General features: G+C 35.6%; 1 protein-coding gene across 1 annotated transcript; it reads left to right on the forward strand.

Annotated features, from left to right (window-relative positions):
• The first annotated feature begins 87 nt into the window (after positions 1 to 87).
• Positions 88 to 19,282, forward strand: dars2 (aspartyl-tRNA synthetase 2, mitochondrial). The gene is made up of 17 exons (XM_077231577.1): positions 88 to 743; positions 815 to 914; positions 1,390 to 1,456; positions 1,580 to 1,681; positions 1,791 to 1,886; positions 2,418 to 2,541; positions 2,641 to 2,687; positions 4,650 to 4,756; positions 8,293 to 8,362; positions 8,800 to 8,979; positions 9,989 to 10,096; positions 10,483 to 10,545; positions 12,518 to 12,670; positions 14,195 to 14,413; positions 15,510 to 15,620; positions 16,090 to 16,165; positions 17,346 to 19,282. The coding sequence occupies exons 1-17, from the start codon at positions 566 to 568 to the stop codon at positions 17,540 to 17,542; spliced, it is 1,998 nt and encodes a 665-aa protein (XP_077087692.1). The 5' UTR covers positions 88 to 565; the 3' UTR covers positions 17,543 to 19,282.
• Positions 19,283 to 20,465: the final 1,183 nt, after the last annotated feature.

The raw sequence follows: 20,465 nt of genomic DNA on the forward strand, positions 1-20,465 counted from the left end.
TTGCAACTAGCAAGGGAAAAGGTGTATCATATATTTCTACATTTAGTTGACTTTAGACCCTATTTACCAAGATCAATAATTGGCGGTGATCAAAGTAAAAGCATGGCACATAAATGTAATATAAGTAACTAGTTGCCATGTTACAATCGATTAGATCTAGTTTGATTAGTCGTGTCAAAGTATTCCATGCGCCTGACTTATGTAGCACACGGATACACTTCGCAACAGTCATGGTTCAGAATGTCATTGAAAATTCAACAGGATTTATTTTGATTCACTTATTGTTATACGCCATATGATCCTACTATTATATGTATTTGTATTTTGTAGATTGGCGTATGTACAAGATTAACGAAAGGAAAGAAAAACAAAGGTGACCGTCAATGTTACATTCTGCAAAAAATGTAACTGGATTTATAGAACTACAACCGCGTACACAAAGAGGACATGTACAAAACATGTGCACAGTCAAGTGTAATAACAGCTCTGAAATGTATATTTGCATTTGTTCAAGAGAATAAAGGTTAAATGTAGCCAGAGACACCAAGGCCTCTCATACCGGACAATGGCAAACAAATGCAGATTCCTTTTTCTTAGATCAACCCAGCAGGTGTTGAGGTGTGTGTACAGCAAGAGATCAGTACCTTCCATAAATCAAATTTACTCCACAAAACCATCTCTTCCTCCAAACTCTTTGGCATGGGCTTATGAATTCTCCAGAACCTGCTCTACTTACACTTCAGGTAATGTGACCTTGAACAAGACTATGTATTTGTTATTGCCTTTTTTAAAATCTATTTTCTTCTTCTTGTAGGTCAAAGCAGTTTTTCACAGAGAACCCACACATGTGGAGAACTGTGCTCCAGTCATATAGATGAAGAAGTTAATTTATGTGGCTGGATTCAGTACTTGAGGTTTGTATGGACGCTCGTTGCCATCGCAGAATAGAAAAAAGGTAGTTAATACTTTTTATCTCAAATTTTGACTTTTTTTCCTCACAATTGGGTGTTTATAGGTCAATTCAGATTTCAGACATTTTTTTGTTCACAATTTTAGAAAAAGCGTCAGAATTGTGAGATATAAACTCTATATACTCAATATGTGAGATATTGTGACAAAAAGTGAGAATTGTGAGATTTATTCCAAGCAGCAAAATAGTAAGAGGTAAACTCAGAATATGGATTTTTTTTTAAAGTCATAATTGCTAGATGTAAACTAAGAATTGTGAGGAAAAAAGTCACAATTGTGAGATGGAAAGTCACAATTACCATAATTTTTTTTTGTTGTGTGGCAGGAACAACCCTCTATAGGTTTTAGACGCAATGCTTATTCTTTCGAATATCACTGGGCCACATCACCATAACACATTCTCTATTCTTGGGTCATTAGGCAAGATCTTTTTGTGATCTTGAGAGACTTCAGTGGATTGGTGCAAATTCTTATCCCTCAGGATGAGGTAGCAAACCAATTCTTTCTTGTTTTGTGTTTTATAAACTAATTCTGATGCTGCCCCACATGTTGGTTTATTTGTTGGTGTTTTGACCATAACATTTTTCTTTTGACACTTTAATTTTTTTAGACTAAATCTGAACTGAAGAATGCTTTTCTTGGCCTCACGGTGGAGTCGGTCATCATGGTCAAAGGACGGGTCAGGCGTAGACCAGAGGGACAGGAGAATAAGGTTGTTATGCCTGTTCACTTGCACACAAAGAGAAAAGTCTGACGCTGTACAAAGTCTGTACTGTTCAGTGTGAAATGTGTGTAAAATGTTCCTTTTTATTCAATATTAGACAATGTCCACTGGAGACATTGAGGTCTGTGCAGAGAGCATGAAAGTGCTGAATACCTGCCGAAAGCTACCGTTTGAGATTAAAGAATTTGTCAAAGTAAGTAAATATGATTAAACAAAGTGTTGCATGCATTAATTTGGATGTAATTCTATTTTTGCCTGCAATATTTCTAGGGTGAATCTTACAAAGGACAACATATCATTCAGAAGGAAAAATTATGTGCATCACTATTCAAAAACTTTGGTTCCTTCAATAACATTATTTTAATGTTTTTGATAGAGGGCTCTTATGCTTACATATTCATCATTTATTTTATCAAAAGCACAGTAAAAACAGTAATATTGTGAATTATTATTAAAATTTACAATAACTGTTTTCTATATTTTAAAATGTAAGTTATTCAAGAAACATTTATTTATATTGTCAATGTAAAAAAATATATATTTTGGCATTTGCTGTGGAATAGGCAATGCATTTAATTCAAGATGAAGGTTATTTTAATTATATGAGGTTAATTGAACAACAGTGTTTGTGATCCAGACAAAATTTATGCTACTTGTTGTCCAAGTAGCATAAAAAAATCCCTTGATACATTTCATCTTAATTCTTTTTTTGTTTGCCTTGAAGAAATCAGAATCCCTCAGGATGCAGTATCGTTATCTTGATCTTCGGTCACCCGGGATGCAGTACAATTTAAGACTGAGATCACAAATGGTGATGAAAATGAGGGAGTACCTTTGCAATTTGCATGGTGAGGATTAACAGTGGAATTTTCAAACTTGTGCATAGAGTACATTTGCTTAGTTAATGTACCCCAAAACTCACTGAGCATTACCTCTCTTTCCCCAAGGATTTGTGGATGTGGAAACACCAACGCTGTTTAAAAGAACACCTGGGGTAGGTATTTTTTACGGTATGAATCAGTTTCATTCGTATAACCAAAACCAAAGACTTTAGATATACAAAGACGGTACATTTATGTCACTTACGAATGGGACAAAGTACAAAGTGCAAAATGGTGGGATAAGTCCCATCCTCTAAATAAAAGAGTCAATCAGTACTTGGTAAAGTCATCGAGTCACAGCTGCTGCTGTTAGAAGTTTCGGTGTAGAAACAGTCAGTGTTCTGAGACTTTTAAGGACTGCACATGCGCATTGGCTAGTCTAGTATGAAAAATAAGCTTTTTTTAAAAATGCTATTTGAGCAACATTTATGTGACAATCCATGTCAGATGTTGTTTCTGATTTGAAATATGTTATTTAAAGGTGGCAGTTTTTGAGATTGCAGGATCCCTCCATTCAAATAGATACAATGCCTGAAATAGCTGCCCAGAGGCATTGCTAATATGGCTGCCAAGTGAACAGACTTTCCTTGAAAGAGACTTTGCCAAAATTTAAGACCATTTGCTAATTCAGATACACAGTATTTTGTATTTCATTGTAATCTATGCTGTGCTACTCTGCACATTGTTTCAGTATGGAAATGTTTAGAAAATTATACATACAAGTTACAACAGCTGTGCTTGTGATTCAGATGTACTCCAAGTGATTTCAGGAATTAAAAAAACGTTGCCATGAGCACTAAGAATCTAAGAGTGTTTATTTATTTCTTAACTCCCAACATTGTAAATTGCACTCATAATCAAATAACACAAAAACAAATATAATACTAACTGAGCTAAGTCCAAAAAATGAAAGAAAGGGTATTGTGCAAAATGTAGCTCGACATACTAAGCATAAAATCATTTGTAATTGCAGAGACGTTTAATTAATGAGAACTTATTTTACAATAATTCTATGGTGACTCATGCTTCTGTTTCTTGTTTCCTGCAAGACATCCCTGTAAGGCTTGCCCAAACAACAAACTACAGCTGGTGCAAAGTATTGCTAGATCATTACCCGAAATTTGTGAGCAATCGCATCACTCTGGCTTCCTCCCTTGGGCTTTGTTGTGCTAAGAACTTATACATCTGTTTCAAAGTTTTATAACTTTTAAAGCTTTGACACATATGTATGATCGTTTGAATACTAGTACCCACTTTATCCGGTGTTACTGGAAACTTTAGGTTGTGGAATAAATGAATCATGGCTGAGTGAGAATAGTGAGTGAATTTATAGAATGGCATTGGTACTAAAAGCATTTTTTTTCTTCTTCTTTTTTTACTTTAATGCATAATGTGTAACATGATCGACACTTAAAAACTATTGCATATTCCAACATTGAGACATTCCAAATACCTAAATCACCAAGTTTCGTACCATTCCGATGATTTTTCAAAACAGAACATTTTCGATCACAATTCATTGGTATGTGTGTGTATATAAGTGTGTGTGTGAGTGGGTGTGTCTGTTTTGCACTCTTGATGTTTTAGAGTTTCACCCCTTCATTGCTGGGCACTTTTTTCTACATCGTGGCCGATTTGTAGATTGTACACATTTTTGTCAATTTCCCATTCATTTCCTTTGGTCGGTGTTTTTTGACCGAAGAGCACAAGTGTGACAATTTTTTTTACAGCCACTTAGCCTGCTCAAATCATGCCCTCAATTTGTTTTTGTGTTCACATTCCAAATGCCATAAAAGTTACCAAGTTTCGGACCATTCCGATGAAGCTGTGACTTTTAGAAATTCAAGACAGAACATTTTCCGGTCAGAAATGACCGAAGACCACCTTAAAACACTTTTTTTTGTATTTTTCCATGCTTTTTCTCTCCCCGTGCTACATTATTTCGCTTCTCTCTTTTGTATTTCATAATTTGACTTTCATTTATCAGATTGGCTTGGGATATTCTGGCTGATTTAGTTCTCAGTCTCTGAGGCAGAAATACACAATGTTTATTCAATTGTAACTGTGTTTTTCAGGGTGCCAAAGAGTTTGTGGTGCCATCTGGAGACCCTGGGAAGTTCTACTCTCTTCCACAAAGCCCACAGCAGTTCAAACAGCTTCTTATGGTGGCTGGCATAGACCGGTAAAAATCATATTTCATATCACATTTTTTTGCCCTTTTCTAATTGCTTTATATCCATAGATTGTTGTCAGATGCTTGGCACATTCACTAAACTCTGCTTTCACTGAATGACAGCCCCTTGAAAACAACTTTTGGCCAACATACTCTTGGAATCAGATGGTATTATTTGTAGCTTTTAGCAGCTCTGGAATTTGCAGAACTGCATTTGTTCCAATGCTGTATGAAATGCCAAAACAGTGACATGTATGCGGCATGTACGGTGTGATATGCTTTAGAATGCTGCTTTAGATTCTTGCTGTTTTTTGAAGATTTTTGTCTAATTTGAAATTCGAAGGCAAGAATTGTGAGGTAGTATTAGCACATCAGTCACTGAGAGGGTTGCTGCTGCTGACATGTTTAGCTTGGTTGTCAATGGTTGTGCAGTGCGGCCAGTGAAACTCTAGATGTTGGAGCCCAACAAGTGTACTAAAATATGTAAACTGCCGATTAATGATTATTTAAAAAAATGCGGGTGCGGTGATTCATGTGGCGCTGCCAATAAAGCACCTAAAAGCTGTCACAAAGAGCTGGCAAAAGTAATAATTGTGAATACATCAAATATAGCAAAGAGAAATTTTAATTGTTTATTAATAAACAAGTGTTTTCAGTCAGTGTCGCTGGAAAGTTGATGACGCTGACTCGCGATCTTCAGTGAACACACCAGAGAGAAATGCACATTTCATACGGATTACAGCAGAGAGCAGTCTGTCTTTCGTTTTGAATTGCTCTGTTTAAAAGTAGACATTTCAATAGAGATATATTTCCCAGGTCTATAAGCTGAGTTTAGGTTCATTTAAGAGACGAGTTGCAGTTCATGCGCTGGCGCCTCCGTGTCGAGATTAACTATTGTCTGCTACATTTACTTCTTATTTAATAAATCTAGGCAATTGGTTGATGAAACATTGATTAAAATTAAGATACAATTAATACAAATCGAAATTCACTTTAAATGAAAGGCTTTGTGCTTTTTGTTTGAGGTCTCTGTAAAAGTTTTAAAGCACTTAAGTGCCGCTTTCAGAGCTTGTCACGTCCGTAACATTGTTTTTTCCTCATAAATGCGAACACACAAAAAATAAAAAAGTAGCCTATTACTTCTGATTTGCGCAGTGTAATTCACAGAATTCATTTCTCTGCTACCAGCCTCTGTCACGTATTGTGTGAGCTTGTGACTATTGCAAGCTCGCAGCTGAGAAGTCCTGATTATATTGTCTGCTATATTTACTTCTTATTTATTAAATCCAGGAAATTGGTTGATGAAACTGATTAAAATGCGTTGCGCGAGCGACAAATCTCCGACAGTAAACTGATGCTCCATTCTGCTTTGTAACGGGCGCTTTTTTGCGTCTAGGGTAAACAGCTGTAGAGACGCTAGCAATAACGGCCGCGTCCAGTGTATACACAGTGTTAAAGCTCATTCTGCCTATAGCGTTACAACATCAAGCAATATTCCAATAATTTATATAATTATAACACTTTATGTTTCACATTTAGTAGGCCTACATTTTGCTTACTAATTTAAAATAGTATAAAAGTACTGTACATATATAATTAAAAACGTTTTCATTATGATATTATTAATTTTACTTAAGTAAAAAGATCTGGGTTCTTCCTCCACTGGTTGAGATTAGAGGAATTAGTACTAAAAATAGAAGATAATGTCAGTGACACTTTTGATATATTTATTGATACAAGTTATGTTTTATATAACGTGACTAAATTAAAAGACAAAGTCGTTAGTGAAGATTATGCAACAGTATTTAGAATATAATATAATATAATATAACATGCAATGCAAACTAGTTTGGTTACAGCTCAAATGTATCATTCTCATTCTATCATTCACGCCGCCTCCATTACATATCTGTCACACAAGTGTTTGATCACCACATTTGAGTGATCATTGCAAAACGTTTATATATATATTCTGTTTATACTGTGTATTCTATATATAGTACCCATCAAAAGTTTGTACACACCAATAGGAAAGTGAGTCCAAACTTTTGACTGGTACTGTACTATAATTCATAATATTGCTACTGTACTATAATATACACATAAATAATATCGACCGATATATCGGTATCTGGTTTTTTTTTATCGGCATCGGCCCCCCAAAATCCATATTGGTCGGGCTCTAAGAAGATTGTTTGGTCATCTAAAAAAATACACGGTGATTATTAAAATTCTGTCTGATATAAGCGATACTTTTTTCGAAATAAATGAAAAGATAAAACTGAAAATTAAAATCAATGTGTTTATCAATATATTGGTACAATATATTTACTAGAGATATGCTAAAGAGTATTTATACAATTATTATTGTTTTTTATAATTTATATATTTTTTATATAAAATTTCAATAAATTAAAGATGGTGAGATGATGTCAAATGTTAAATGAATGTACATTTGTTGGTTCATATTTTGTGATTTCTCCTATTTTTTTTATTATAAATATACACTACTATTCAAAAGTTTAACTTGATCAAAAGAGACTGAAAAATTTTACAAAAAGTTACTTTTAAAAGTAATGCATTACAATATTGTGTTTCTCCCTAAAAAATACCTAATTGTGTTTCTTAGTTCCTTTTTTACTTTTTACTTAGTTAAACTGTTTCTCATCTGGGCTGGACTTGCTTTTAATAAAAAAATTGATTCTTTTGAAAATTATTCGATTTATTCAATTTTTTTTGCAAATGTATCAACCTAAAGGCCTCAATATACCCACAGCGAAGTTCTTTTTCTTTCTTAAGTTGTTGTAAATGTATCATGGTTTACAACATTTTCTAACATTGACAATAATAAATGTTAAATCGGCATATTAGAATGATTTCTGAAGGCTCATGTGACACTTAAGACTGGATGAATGGCTGTTGAAAATTCAGCTTTCCATCACAGGAAAAAAACACATTTAGCAATATACAAAAAAAAATGTATTTTAATTTGTAATAATATATCATAATATTACTTATTTTACTGTATTTTCGGTCAAATAAATTAGCTGTGGAGAGCATAAGAGACTTAAATCTTACCAACCCCAAACATTTGAATGGTCGTGTAAATTATTTATGAATTTATTATAAATATTAAATTATTTTTCTGAGTGCACCTTTTAAATACTGGAAAAGTTTTTTGTGAAATAAAGTTGGAGTGAAATCAGGCGAACAAAAGTGTGAGGGAGGGTGGCAACCACCCAGAACACACTAGCAGTGTGTTAACATTTTAATACAGGCAAGCAACTCTGTCATTGTCAATTCAGAAAATGAAAAAGTCTAGTTTCTATTAGATTTTGAAAAATGATAATGACCACAATAGACCAATTTTCATTTCAATTTTGGCAGCACGTCTCTTTGAATTAAAAGTTGCGCTAAGCCAGGACTGCAGGCTAGTTCTATGTAAAGTCTGTCAAAGGAAAATGATATGCTGTGCATGATTTAAAAATGTCAGTCAATATTTGGCCCACAGTCACTTACGTGCTGGTTATCTCCTGCAATCTCAGGTACTTTCAGCTTGCTCGCTGCTACAGAGACGAGGGCTCCAAGCCTGACAGACAGCCTGAATTCACACAGGTAATGATGTACTAAAGGTTGGGAGGAAACATGCAGCAGATGTAGATGAATATTGAGTTTTTTAATGACGTGACTTGCTCTAACTCCCATTCATGAGGGTTAGAGCTGCTAATAGGCTTTACAGGATTCTCACTCAGACTAAAAACCATGAACCCCAAAAGACCATTTTGGTTTTGTTCAACAAATGTTTGTTTCACAGTTTTTTTTTTTTTTTTTTTGTGCATTAAAGCCAAATCCAATTAGTTGTTGATGATCTGAATTGCAAAAAAAAAACACATAATGTCTTAAACCCGATTCAAACTGCATTCAAAAGTAAAATCAGGTTTTACACAACGTCTAAGCAAAAGGATTAGATTTGAAAAACAAATCAAATTAATTTGCAGTGTGAACAAAACATTTTGGCTTATTTCTCTCTTCTGTGTTGACAAATCTCTTAGGTGGATATTGAGATATCATTTGTAGACCAGGGTGGAGTCATGAGTTTGATTGAAGGCTTGGTCCAGTACTCCTGGCCAGAGGACAAAGGACAGATTAATGTTCCCTTTCCCTCCATGACTTATGAGGAAGCCATGAGAGACTACGGAGTTGACAAACCAGACACTAGATTTGGGATGAAGGTGACTGCACTTTCTTTCTTTGTACACATCATCCTAGATTGGACGTAAGACATCAATGAGGTTGTTTGCATGCTGGCCGTCCTTGGCGTCACGCTGTGCTGGCATCCTGTTTCCCCGCACATCACAGATTTTCACGCGGTGCTCAACAATTAAAAATGAATCTCTCGTGATACGTTCTCTTGGACCGTTGTGCGTCCTGAATGTATTCAGTTCTGCTCGTAGATTTAGAGCCCTTTGCTGAATCTGTGATGTTTTAGCATTTAGAAAAATAAGAGATGAATATTAAATACACTACTGTTCAAAAGTTTGGGGTCAGTCATTTTTTTTTAAAGAAATTAATACTTTTATTCAGCAGGATGCATTAAATTGATTAAAATTGAGCGTAAAGACATTTATAACGTAACATTTTTCCGTTTCACATAGATTTTAAACAACTCAACAGTTTTTGGTTTTTACATAAATTTTAAACTGTTCAACAGTTTTCAACATTGATAATTGTAAGAAATATTTTTTGATTACCAAATCAGCTTATTAGAATGATTTCTGAAAGATCATGCGTCACTGAAAACTGGAGTAATGGCTGCTGAAATTTCAGCTTTGCAATCTTATAATTAGATACATTTTAAAATATTTTAAAGTAGAAAACAGTCATTTTAATAGTAATAATATTATACATTATTACTGTTTTCTGTATTTTTTATCATACATATATAGCCTTGGTGAGCATAAGAGACTTCTTTTCCCCAAACTTTTGAATGGTAGTGTATGTATTTTAACTACATTTTCTTTTATATTTTTCTTTTCTATTTGTTTGTTATATTTTGATTTTTAAAATACATCATCTTTATTTCACAAGATATTATTAAAGTAACATTTGCTGGTAAATTTAGTAAAGTAAATTTGCACAAATTGTCTTGTTAATACATTCTCTTTGTTTATTGCCTTCTTAAGGCTGATGTAATAGTTGTGGCCTGAGTTGCAAAACTCTGATGTGTTTTCTTGTATTCAGCTTGTGGATGTCAGCACGGCATTCCAGGGAACGCAAATCGAGTTTATCAAAGATGCTCTTCTTGAACCCAGTGGCTGCATTCAGGCTATCTGTGTCCCAGAAGGAACGGTAAGTATAGAATCCGAATATTCTGTTGCTGATGCCCCAACACTGAATCAACACCATTAAATCTACAGCACAGTGTAGTCTGATTTCCAAACAAAATAATCTTTTGAGTTGGTTTATTTCAGTGATTCAAAACTGACAGTGCAATTAGTGTAGCCTGGTTTACGAACAAACAATTATTATCATAGGCATACTATAGTGATTCAGGTTAAGACAAAAACACGATTGTATTTAATCCCTTATAAGATGACATTCTTTAAAAAGTTGTTACCGAATGTGTTGAGGATCACAACTTCTGCCGTTCATATTTCTATGAGAGGTTGATCTCTTCCCCCTTATACTATCTCTGGAACAGGTGAAACTAACTGTGTGTGGTGTTTCTTCCACAGAAACACCTGAAGGGCAAAGACTTGGAGTTCCTCAAACAAGCAGCCAAGGCACAGTATGGTCAGGTGAGATTTGTGTCTGTTTACGGATGAAACGCTACCAGCATTCAGTGTGTGCACATCATGGGAAGTCTCCTGAAATATTTATCTGAAAGTAATCAATAAGTCAGGATGATTTTGTGATAAAACATTCAAATGTAACACACTGCATACTTACCCTGAGGCAAGGATCGACCTTACTAGAGGGTCATGTGTTGAACGGCTGTCCATGGAGTCTTATAAAAGGAATGTTAGATGTACTACGTATGGGGTGGAGAGAAAAAAAATACATTAACAATTTTTAGCGTGTAATGATTTATATAATATAAAATGGTTTGATCAAATTTTCATGTTAATTCATGTTAAATGCTTTGTACTGAGATAAAAATTAATACTAATGAGCATTTTGTCTCAGTCTGCTCTTGTAAGTGATGATGCTAAGGCAAGAATCAGATGATTGACTCTCATAAGTCCTCTCAACCAACATGATGCCATTTTTTTGTAGTGGATAAAAACGTTTAGCACAACCAGTGTAGCCCGACTCCCAAACGACTGACTCTTATGAGTTTGATATTTTTAGTGAATCAAACCCATACAGAACAACCAGTGTAGTTGACTGATTACCTGGATGAATGAGTCTGATGAGCTGGTACTTTTTAGTAAGTCAAACAACTTACAAGCTGCAAACTGCAACTTACTGTGTAATATGTGAGACTTAAATCAGTGTAGTTTTGCCAGTAGTATCTTATAAAAAAATAATTGATAAAATATGTTACCATATTTCTTGTTTGTTTAGTATTATTTAAAATGACCTCAAACTTAAAGTGTACAGTAATATAGTACATTTAAATTAGGGTTAGTTCGCCCAAAAATTCAAAAACAAATTTATGGTAACCCATACTTGGACTTTGTCCTCTGCATTAAACATAGTGAGTAGTGAACACACACACACCACACTGCAAACCGTGGACACACACCAAGAGCAGTGGGCAGCCATTTACTCGAGAATCAAACCCCCAACCTTCGGGTTACCAGTCAGACACTGTCTGACCGGTTCTGGGAATTTATCAGTGTTTATATGTGAATACAAGCCTAAGTTCAATCTGTTCAGCAGAGAAAGCAATCGAGTCTCTTAAAATGTTTTGGATTGAACCGCTCAATTAATATGGATTAATTTTACGATTTCTTTATGATCAAAATGCGTAGCTGTCAATGGAGGGACAGAAATCTCTCAAATTTCATTGAAATAACTTCATTTGTATGCTAAAGATGAACGAACTTCTAACAGGGTTTTGGAATGGCATGAGGGTAGGTAAATGACAGAATTTACATTTTTGGGTGAACTAACCCTTTAATATTCTTCCTAAAAAGTATATCTTGATCATATTTTTTTACTAAATAAACTTAAATGTAATTCCTGCCAAAAGGGGAACGTTGTGTTAATAATATTCTCTTGTAAAAGTCAAGAGTAATGATGATTTCTGGCTCGTTTTACTGTATGATGCCGTACTCTCTCTCTCTCTCTCTCTCTCTCTCTCTCTCTCTCTCTCTCTCTCTCTCTCTCTCTCTCTCTCTCTCTCTCTCTCTCACTCACTTTGCTTCCTGTCAAGTCTCTACTATCCAATAAAATAAAGGCAACTTACCAAAAAAAATTAATAAAAAAGAAAAACGTTATTTAATACTTATGATAGCTGACTGTTCTGCTTACTTTTCCAATGAAAACACTTTATATATCCTTCTGTCTGTATGTATAAATGGAATGTGAACTTTTAGTTAGTGTTCTTGGCTTGAACTAAATGGCATCTTCAAAGGTGATTCTCCATTGCTATCCATTTTAGTTCAGGTCTTGGCTTGGTTTGTGTCTGGGAAACCAGCCCGCAGAGTTCTCGAGACTGATGATTGCTCAAGAGTTTGTGCCCTATGCTGTCAATGGCAATTGAATATGGGCCGGTGGAGGAAATGGATGATCATTGCTGTACTTGCGCCGTGTGTCGTACAGGAGGTGAGCGTGGTTCCAGTAAGGGCAGATGGTTCACTAAAATCCTCTCTCAGCCGGCTGCTCTCAGACACAGCCAAACAGCAGCTGCTCCAGATGGCCCAGGCCAATGCTGGAGACCTGATCTTCATCACGGCCGGACCCCGGGAGAATGTGGTGCGTATCCGCCTCCATTTTGTTCCCTGTCTTCACAGATTGATATAACCATCCTGATTCAGTTTCATTGACTCATCGTGAGAGCTCAGCAAGCAAATATTTAAATAAAACTACAGTTGGACCACAAGTACGTCAAGACATTTTGCGTTGGAGTAAATAATTCAATGATCAGCATCCCTATTTATGGTCCTCAAGTACCATCAGTATTTGTGCCCTAAAGTGATTGATGACTAGTTTTTTTTTTTTAGAAAATATGGCCTCAGAGGAATGCTGACATGATCTAATCACTTTAAAAAAAAAAATAGTCATCTTTTCCATGCCTCAGCTCTCACTCGGGGCTGGTGCAGATGGTGAGCTTGACACAAAGTGAGATGGCTGTTTAGTCACAAAGCAGAGAAGTGGGAGATGGCTAGGGATAACTGGCGAGCTTTGTGTGCTGAGGTTGTGGGATGAATGGTGATGCTAGTGCAGAAAGCAAGAGTAACGAGAGCTGAGGGGATCTGTCTCCTCAAATATAGTATTAGAGATTTTGGCATTCATTAAAATGTACCTGCTTCTAAGTGCATGAATTGTAAAAGCCTCTTGTGGGTTTTTTTAGCTGTTCCATGAATGATCAAAAAACTAATAGTCAGATTTTTTTAATTTTTAAAATGACAAATCTATGGTTAGAAGTGACTGGGTGCTTTTCTGTAGCACTTCAGTATGCATCCTAAGGCTATTCTGAAGTGTCTGGTTCTTATCCTGAAACATTCATAATCTTAACATTCATGTATCTCAAAGGGATAGATCAAACAAAAAAGAAAATTATTTTATCATTTCCTCATCATATTGTTCCAAACCTGTATGACTCACTGTCTTCTCTTAATCACAAAAATAGATTGTATGTAGAATAGAATGTTTAATATAGTATAATAGAATGTTTCAACTGTTTTTGTTCATAAAATGTTTAATATAGTATAATAGAATGTTTCAACTGTTTTTGTTCATAGAATGTTTAATATAGTATAATAGAATGTTTCAACTGTTTTTGTTCATACAATGAAAGTCAATGGGCTCCAAAATAACACTGGACCCCTTTGACTTTCATTGTATGGACAAAAAATGTGTTATAATCTAAAACTGTTAATTTCAGTTTTCAGTAATTAAAATAATGCTGAAATATAATATAAATATTAGACGAAAAACCTAAACTTAGGAAACTTAAATGAAAATTCGACATGTTGTCAACTATCTGAAATAAATAGTTACTTATTACTAAAACTAAAATAAAAATAAAACTATATCGAAATATACCCCCCCCCCCCCAAAAAAAAATGACAAAAGCATGTAAAATTACTAAAACTTAATTTAAAATGAAAATTGAACATATAAAAATAAAAGCTATTTCATGTCGGTGATGCAGGTTCGAATCCAGCCTGGAACATGTCCTGAACCTATTATCTCTTTCTTATAATTTGTCGTCACTGTTGACTGTTGTCTTTAGCTATTAAGTAAAAATTTTACATTTATTTTGTCATGTTTTAGCGCCCTCTGCTGGGGAAGGTGAGACTGCAGTGCGCTGAGCTGCTTGAGCACTACGGCATGTCTGTTCGGGACCCCTCTGTCTTTCACTTCCTGTGGGTGGTGGACTTTCCCCTCTTCTTACCCAAAGAGGATGATCCAGAGATGCTTGAGTCTGCCCACCATCCCTTCACGGCTCCAGTCCCCGAGGACGTCCCTCTGCTCTACACCCAGCCCCACAACGTATGTAGTGTCGCATCACAGATAGTGGATCATCACAGATTGTCTTTTTTAACCTTACAGAATCATAGCATTGCATTTTGATGGAAACAGGACAGGACATATTGACAGTCATAAAGATTAAAATAGAAAATAATATACACTATTATTAGATTTATTCTTCTGATAGCAAAGCTGAATTTCCAGCAGCCATCGATCACTTCTGTTTTCAGTGTCACATGATCCTTCAGAAATCATTGTAATATGATTTGGTGCTAAAGAACCATTTCTTATAATTATCACTCTTGAAAACAGCTGAAATATATTTTTGTGGAAACAATCATGCATTATGTTCAGATTCAGTAATGAATAGAAATTTAAAAAAAGAACAGGATTTATTTTAAATAACTTTATAAATTGTTTCACTGTCACTTAATCAATTTAATGTGATCTTGCTGAATAATAGGTATGGTTTCCTTTAAAAAACACTTTTGAAACCAAGTGTGCATTTTTCTAGTTTTGCTGTTCACTAAAATTTGCTCATAGTGATGATTGTCTGATATGTGAGTTAATCATTCTTTGGAGTCATTTTATTCCAATGAATAAGTCAAATTGGTCTAAATTACTCATTAGCAGGCTAGTCTGAATCAAATTTTTTTTTTTAAATCCTTATCCAGTATTCACAATAATCACAAAAAGGTTGATTGGTTTTGTAACCAACCAATCAAATGAACCGACCTCTGGCATCACATTAAGTTTCAGATGTGATCAGCATGATATCATCATTGTTCATCGCAATGTATTGAATCGTGACATACAGTAGGTTCCAAAAGACATTCAAAATGTGATCTTTAAAAAAAAAAAAAAAAAAAAAAAGACGAAAATACATGTAGCATTAGATAACAAAATAGAAGCATTTGTACTGGTGGTCGCAGGCATTTAGACCCCACTATGAATTTTGATGTGCATCGTACTGTGAGGTTGTTGTTGACACCCAGCACTAGTCTGTGCTTTATCACTTTGTAAGTCTACAGTCATGAGCCAAGTTTATCATAGAGCAAATGTATTATCACGTTCTGAATTCCACAAGCTTCCTCTACCTGTTTATCTGCTTTCTCAGGTGCGTGGCCAGCATTATGACTTGGTGCTGAATGGCTGTGAGATCGGAGGAGGTTCAATTCGAATCCACAATGCCTCTCAGCAGCTGTATATCCTGGACACGATTCTCAAGGTAATGGAACAAGAGTGAAAAATTACATAGCAAGCAAAGTGCATCTTTACTACTCTGACAGCGAGTTAAAGCACTTGTAATAGATGTGTCCATATACCTGACTGCACCATTTTCTTATTTGTGACTCTTACTTAACACCCCCGCACCACCGACAACCCGTTCGGTCGCTGTGGCAACCCATTAAGCTATATTTAACCGCCTCTAAAAAGCACAAATGCTTTGGATCTTAAGAGCCAGGGAGAAGAAACATCACATTAGGGAGTTTTTACCCAAGTTAAGTGTGCTATCATAAGATTTGTGTCTACAAAGGAAATCTTTTTAAGGTCTATTTACTCTCTTGGCACTAAAGTAGTTGTATGGATCAGTATGATTTATACATGCTGTGACTATGAACAATTCCCTTTCAAGCTGAAAAGGCTGTGAAATACAAGGTCCACTGTGTCTTTTTTCCATGCTGTCTGTGTTAAAGGAAGACCCATCACTTCTTTCTCATCTATTGGAGGCTCTGGACTCCGGGGCCCCTCCTCACGGTGGAATCGCGTTAGGTGAGTGAGCATTCAATACATGCTACCTTGGACTTTTGCAAGGTTGTTGGGTATCACTGTGACGAAAGGCCTTGTTGATTACATTCTCCTGTTGGTTAAAGTGGAACGGTCATGCTCAGAAACTGAAATTGCTTGCCCAGCCAAGAAATTTTGGCAGCTTTGTTTCAGTTTGAGACTGTAAACTGAAGCATGAAGTGCCCTTGATCATTCGAGAACTTCTGTTTGGGTTTATTTCTGTGTATGGCAGAACTAGAGCTGTTTTTACAGCTTGCATAACCTGTGATACACAAAATTATCATGTTCTTGTTTACATTATAAAGATTAAAGAGTATAAAATGTCTTTAACATCTGAGAGAAATATGTATAATTATTAAGGATACACCATTTTTAAAAATTGAATTATTTTTATGTAATGGCCAATAAATGGTTCAAATGCAGATATTATAATTATATACTATTTTGTTCCAAAAAAATAAAATTAGTTGTTTTAAAGGCTTCAAGTGAATTTAGGCATTACAATATTATAATGTACAGTATGGCAGTTGTGTTTTAAAGTTAAAGTGAGCATTTGTTGTCAGCAAATGTCATTTAAATGTAAAAATAGGGTAAATGAGCATGCATGAATAAAGTCATTAAATATATATTATTACATATTGTACTATAAATCACTACATATGAATATTTTTTAAAGAAATTAAGATTGTTATAAAATAGATTCATCGATGCATTAAATTGAACAAAAGTAAAAATAAAGATATTTATAATGTTTCAAAAAAAATCTATTTTTAATACATGCTGCTCTTATGAACTTTCTATTCATCAAAGTATCCTGAACAAATATATCATGGTTTCCACTGAGCTCCGAATCAGCATATTGGAATAATTTCTGAAGGATCATGTGACACTGAAGACAAGTAATGGGTGCTGAAGATTCAGCTGATATTTCACAATATTAATGTTTTTACTTTGATCAGATAAATGCAGCCTTGGTGAGCAGAAGAGACTTCTTTCAAAAATATTTAAAATTCTCACCAACCTCAAACTTTTGACCGTTATTGTATATTAATTATATGAATATGAAAAAAATTACAGATAAAAAGTCACTATACATAATTAATAATGTAACCAATAAGTTGTGCATTCCTAATAATTATAAAATTGTTGTTTTTCTTCTGAACAGGGCTGGATCGACTGGTGTCCATCATTGTAGGAGCTCCCAGTATCAGAGATGTAATAGCTTTTCCAAAATCCTTCAGGGGTTATGACCTCATGAGTCGCGCTCCAGACTTCGTCTCTGAAGAAGATCTGAAGCCTTACCATATTTCTGTGGTCTGGCCAAGTACAGATACAGGGGGTCAGCAGGATAACTCAATGTAAGCACTAAAATGGTTAGTATGTGTATGAGGTTCAGTGTAGCCATTGTGTGCCCACGCTGGTGATGGACTTCAGAGCAGAAGCAGCAGGATCACTTCCTGTCCTGAGAGAATTGAGCACCATCCTCAGAGTCAAGGCCATGTCTGTGTCCTCTACATCACAAAACTCTTCTCATCTGCTGCTTGAACAGATCAGTCATGTACTTTCTCATCATATACATGCTCTGTAATTAGTGTTTTCAACTGTACATTTTTTAATTCAATTTTGTTTTAGTGAAAAATTGAAATCCAGAGAGAGCATGACTGAATATTTCAGTAGGGGGCAGTGTTATTCCATTCCATCTTTTTACATTGCTTCTCCCCCCTCTCCACATGCCCTGTGTTGAAGTCAGCGTGCATCATATCCTACATTTTTTCCCCCCACCACCAGACATACCAAATAAAGCTACATTTCAGTTTTTCTCAGCGATGCCTTATCTGCAAAAGCAGATGCTCATTTTTCATGCCCAGGTACAGCTACTCATTACAGCCAGTGTTGTTTTAAAACAGACCTGTGCGCTGGCCGCCATGCTGTGAACACAGTTCTTTGTGTATGACATGCTGTTTTTGCTGCTCTTCCAATGACTTTTCCTTATTCCTTAAGTACCCACTCTATTTACATTACCATGTTTACTTGGAAGTACCTGCCCACATTTGGTTCGTTTCCATTAGTGCTTTAGAGACAATTCAGTATCAAAGCTCAGCTGTTTGATATAGAGCTCTTCGTCTAGGACCGGGATCTGAACTACTGGACTATTGTCAGCGTTAATCGTTTATAAATGTGCGACCCTCAAAACAATTTTCACATTCTGGTTTGCCCTTTTAACCTATAGTTTGTTGTAATCAGTTACTTAAGGTTCCAAACCTGTTTGGTTTTCTTTTTCTTGTGGAACACAAAAGAAGATATTTTCAAAAACATTTTTTTTTCGTTTTCCAAAATAATCATTAATCATCTTTTGTGTTCCCTAGAAAAAGGAAATGTATGCAGTTAGTGATGCATCAAAATTTCAGCAACCAAAAATACTTGCCTGAAACGGCACAAAAATGAATTTTCAATTTCAGCCAAAAAAGATTTGGAGGGCTGAAATCAGCGGTTCTCAGATGACACATTGTGACTGTGTCTATTTTATGCACATAGCGTGCATAAATGACATTAGGTAAACATGTTAGCAATATGTACCCACTTCATTGTGCCTAAAAATAACGTTAGAGTTGCTATATGTGAAATCTGTTCAGCTGAAATCTAGAGTTGCTGAAGAATTTTGCTACGACTGGTTTAATTTATTATCTGAGAATATGACACAAATTTGGGGAACTAAACTCCATGTGCAGTTCATTCACCGAATCATTGGCTAACTGTTAAACTTTTGGTGTTTTGATCAAATAAAATAAAAAATGAACAATTGGTGGATTACTAGTACAGGTTTGGAGCAACATAAAAGTGAGTAAATTATGAACATTTTGGGTGTTCGCTATATGGCACAATGATTTATATTTCACAAATAAAACAAGTATGTAAATATGCAGCTGTAGCCTTTTTTGGTTATCCTAAGTTTGGTTACATGTGCAACACAAAACTGCAGTGCTTGCATTATAATCAACATGCCTGTCTACACCGTTAACTGATGGTCTATTTCTATTTTTAAACACACTGAAGCTACTCAAGCTATTTTATTTTTCTGTCCAAAATAAAATGATTTACAAATATAATGTGTTTATTGCTTGTGTATTGATTGTGTTAAATCTTCACAATCAGCGCTTCAATCTTTATTTATGTTCAAGTAACTTGACCGTACGTCAAAGGAAGTGTGATTTTCTGATCTCTTAATGGAGCTTCTACAGTCCCTTCCTGATCTGCAAGAAGAAAATTGCAGTTTTCAAAGAATGTGATCTCAGGCATCATTACTCCACTCAGTATGCAGTGCAGTCTGTTAGGTATGAGTCTGAGATGAGCTGCTCAATTCCAAAAAGATCTAAGCATGCATCATTAATTGTATACAGATCCTTCTCAAAAGATTAGCATATTGTGATAAAGCTCATTATTTTCCATAATGTAATGATACAAATTTAACTTTCATATATTTTAGATTCATTGCACACCAACTGAAATATTTCAGGTCTTTTATTGTTTTAATACTGATGATTTTGGCATACAGCTCATGAAAACCCAAAAATCTCAAAAAATTAGCATATCATGAAAAGGGTCTCTAAACGAGCTATTAACCTAATCATCTGAATCAACTAATTAACTCTAAACACCTGCAAAAGATTCCTGAGGCTTTTAAAAACTCCCAGCCTGTTTCATTACTCAAAACCGCAATCATGGGTAAGACTGCCGACCTGACTGCTGTCCAGAAGGCCTTCATTGACACCCTCAAGCAAGAGGGTAGGACACAGGAAGAAATTTCTGAACAAATAGGCTGTTCCCAGAGTGCTGTATCAAGGCACCTCAGTGGGAAGTCTGTGGGAAGGAAAAAGTGTGGCAAAAAACGCTGCACAACGAGAAGAGGTGACCGGACCCTGAGGAAGATTGTGGAGAAGGACCGATTCCAGACCTTGGGGGAGTTGCGGAAGCAGTGGACTGAGTCTGGAGTAGAAACATCCAGAGCCACCGTGCACAGGCGTGTGCAGGAAATGGGCTACAGGTGCCGCATTCCCCAGGTCAAGCCACTTTTGAACCAGAAACGGCGGCAGAAGCGCCTGACCTGGGCTACAGAGAAGCAGGACTGGACTTCAGGCATTTTGGCATTTCCTTCTCCCCAGTCTTCCTCCAGACTCTGGCACCTTGATTTCCGAATTACATGCAAAATTTGCTTTCATCCGAAAAAAGTACTTTGGACCACTGAGCAGCAGTCCAGTGCTGCTTCTCTGTAGCCCAGGTCAGGCGC

This window comes from Siphateles boraxobius, unplaced genomic scaffold (assembly GCF_051911475.1).
Source record: "Siphateles boraxobius isolate OS27281-9 unplaced genomic scaffold, OSU_SipBor_1 1, whole genome shotgun sequence".
Lineage (NCBI taxonomy): Eukaryota > Metazoa > Chordata > Actinopteri > Cypriniformes > Leuciscidae > Siphateles > Siphateles boraxobius.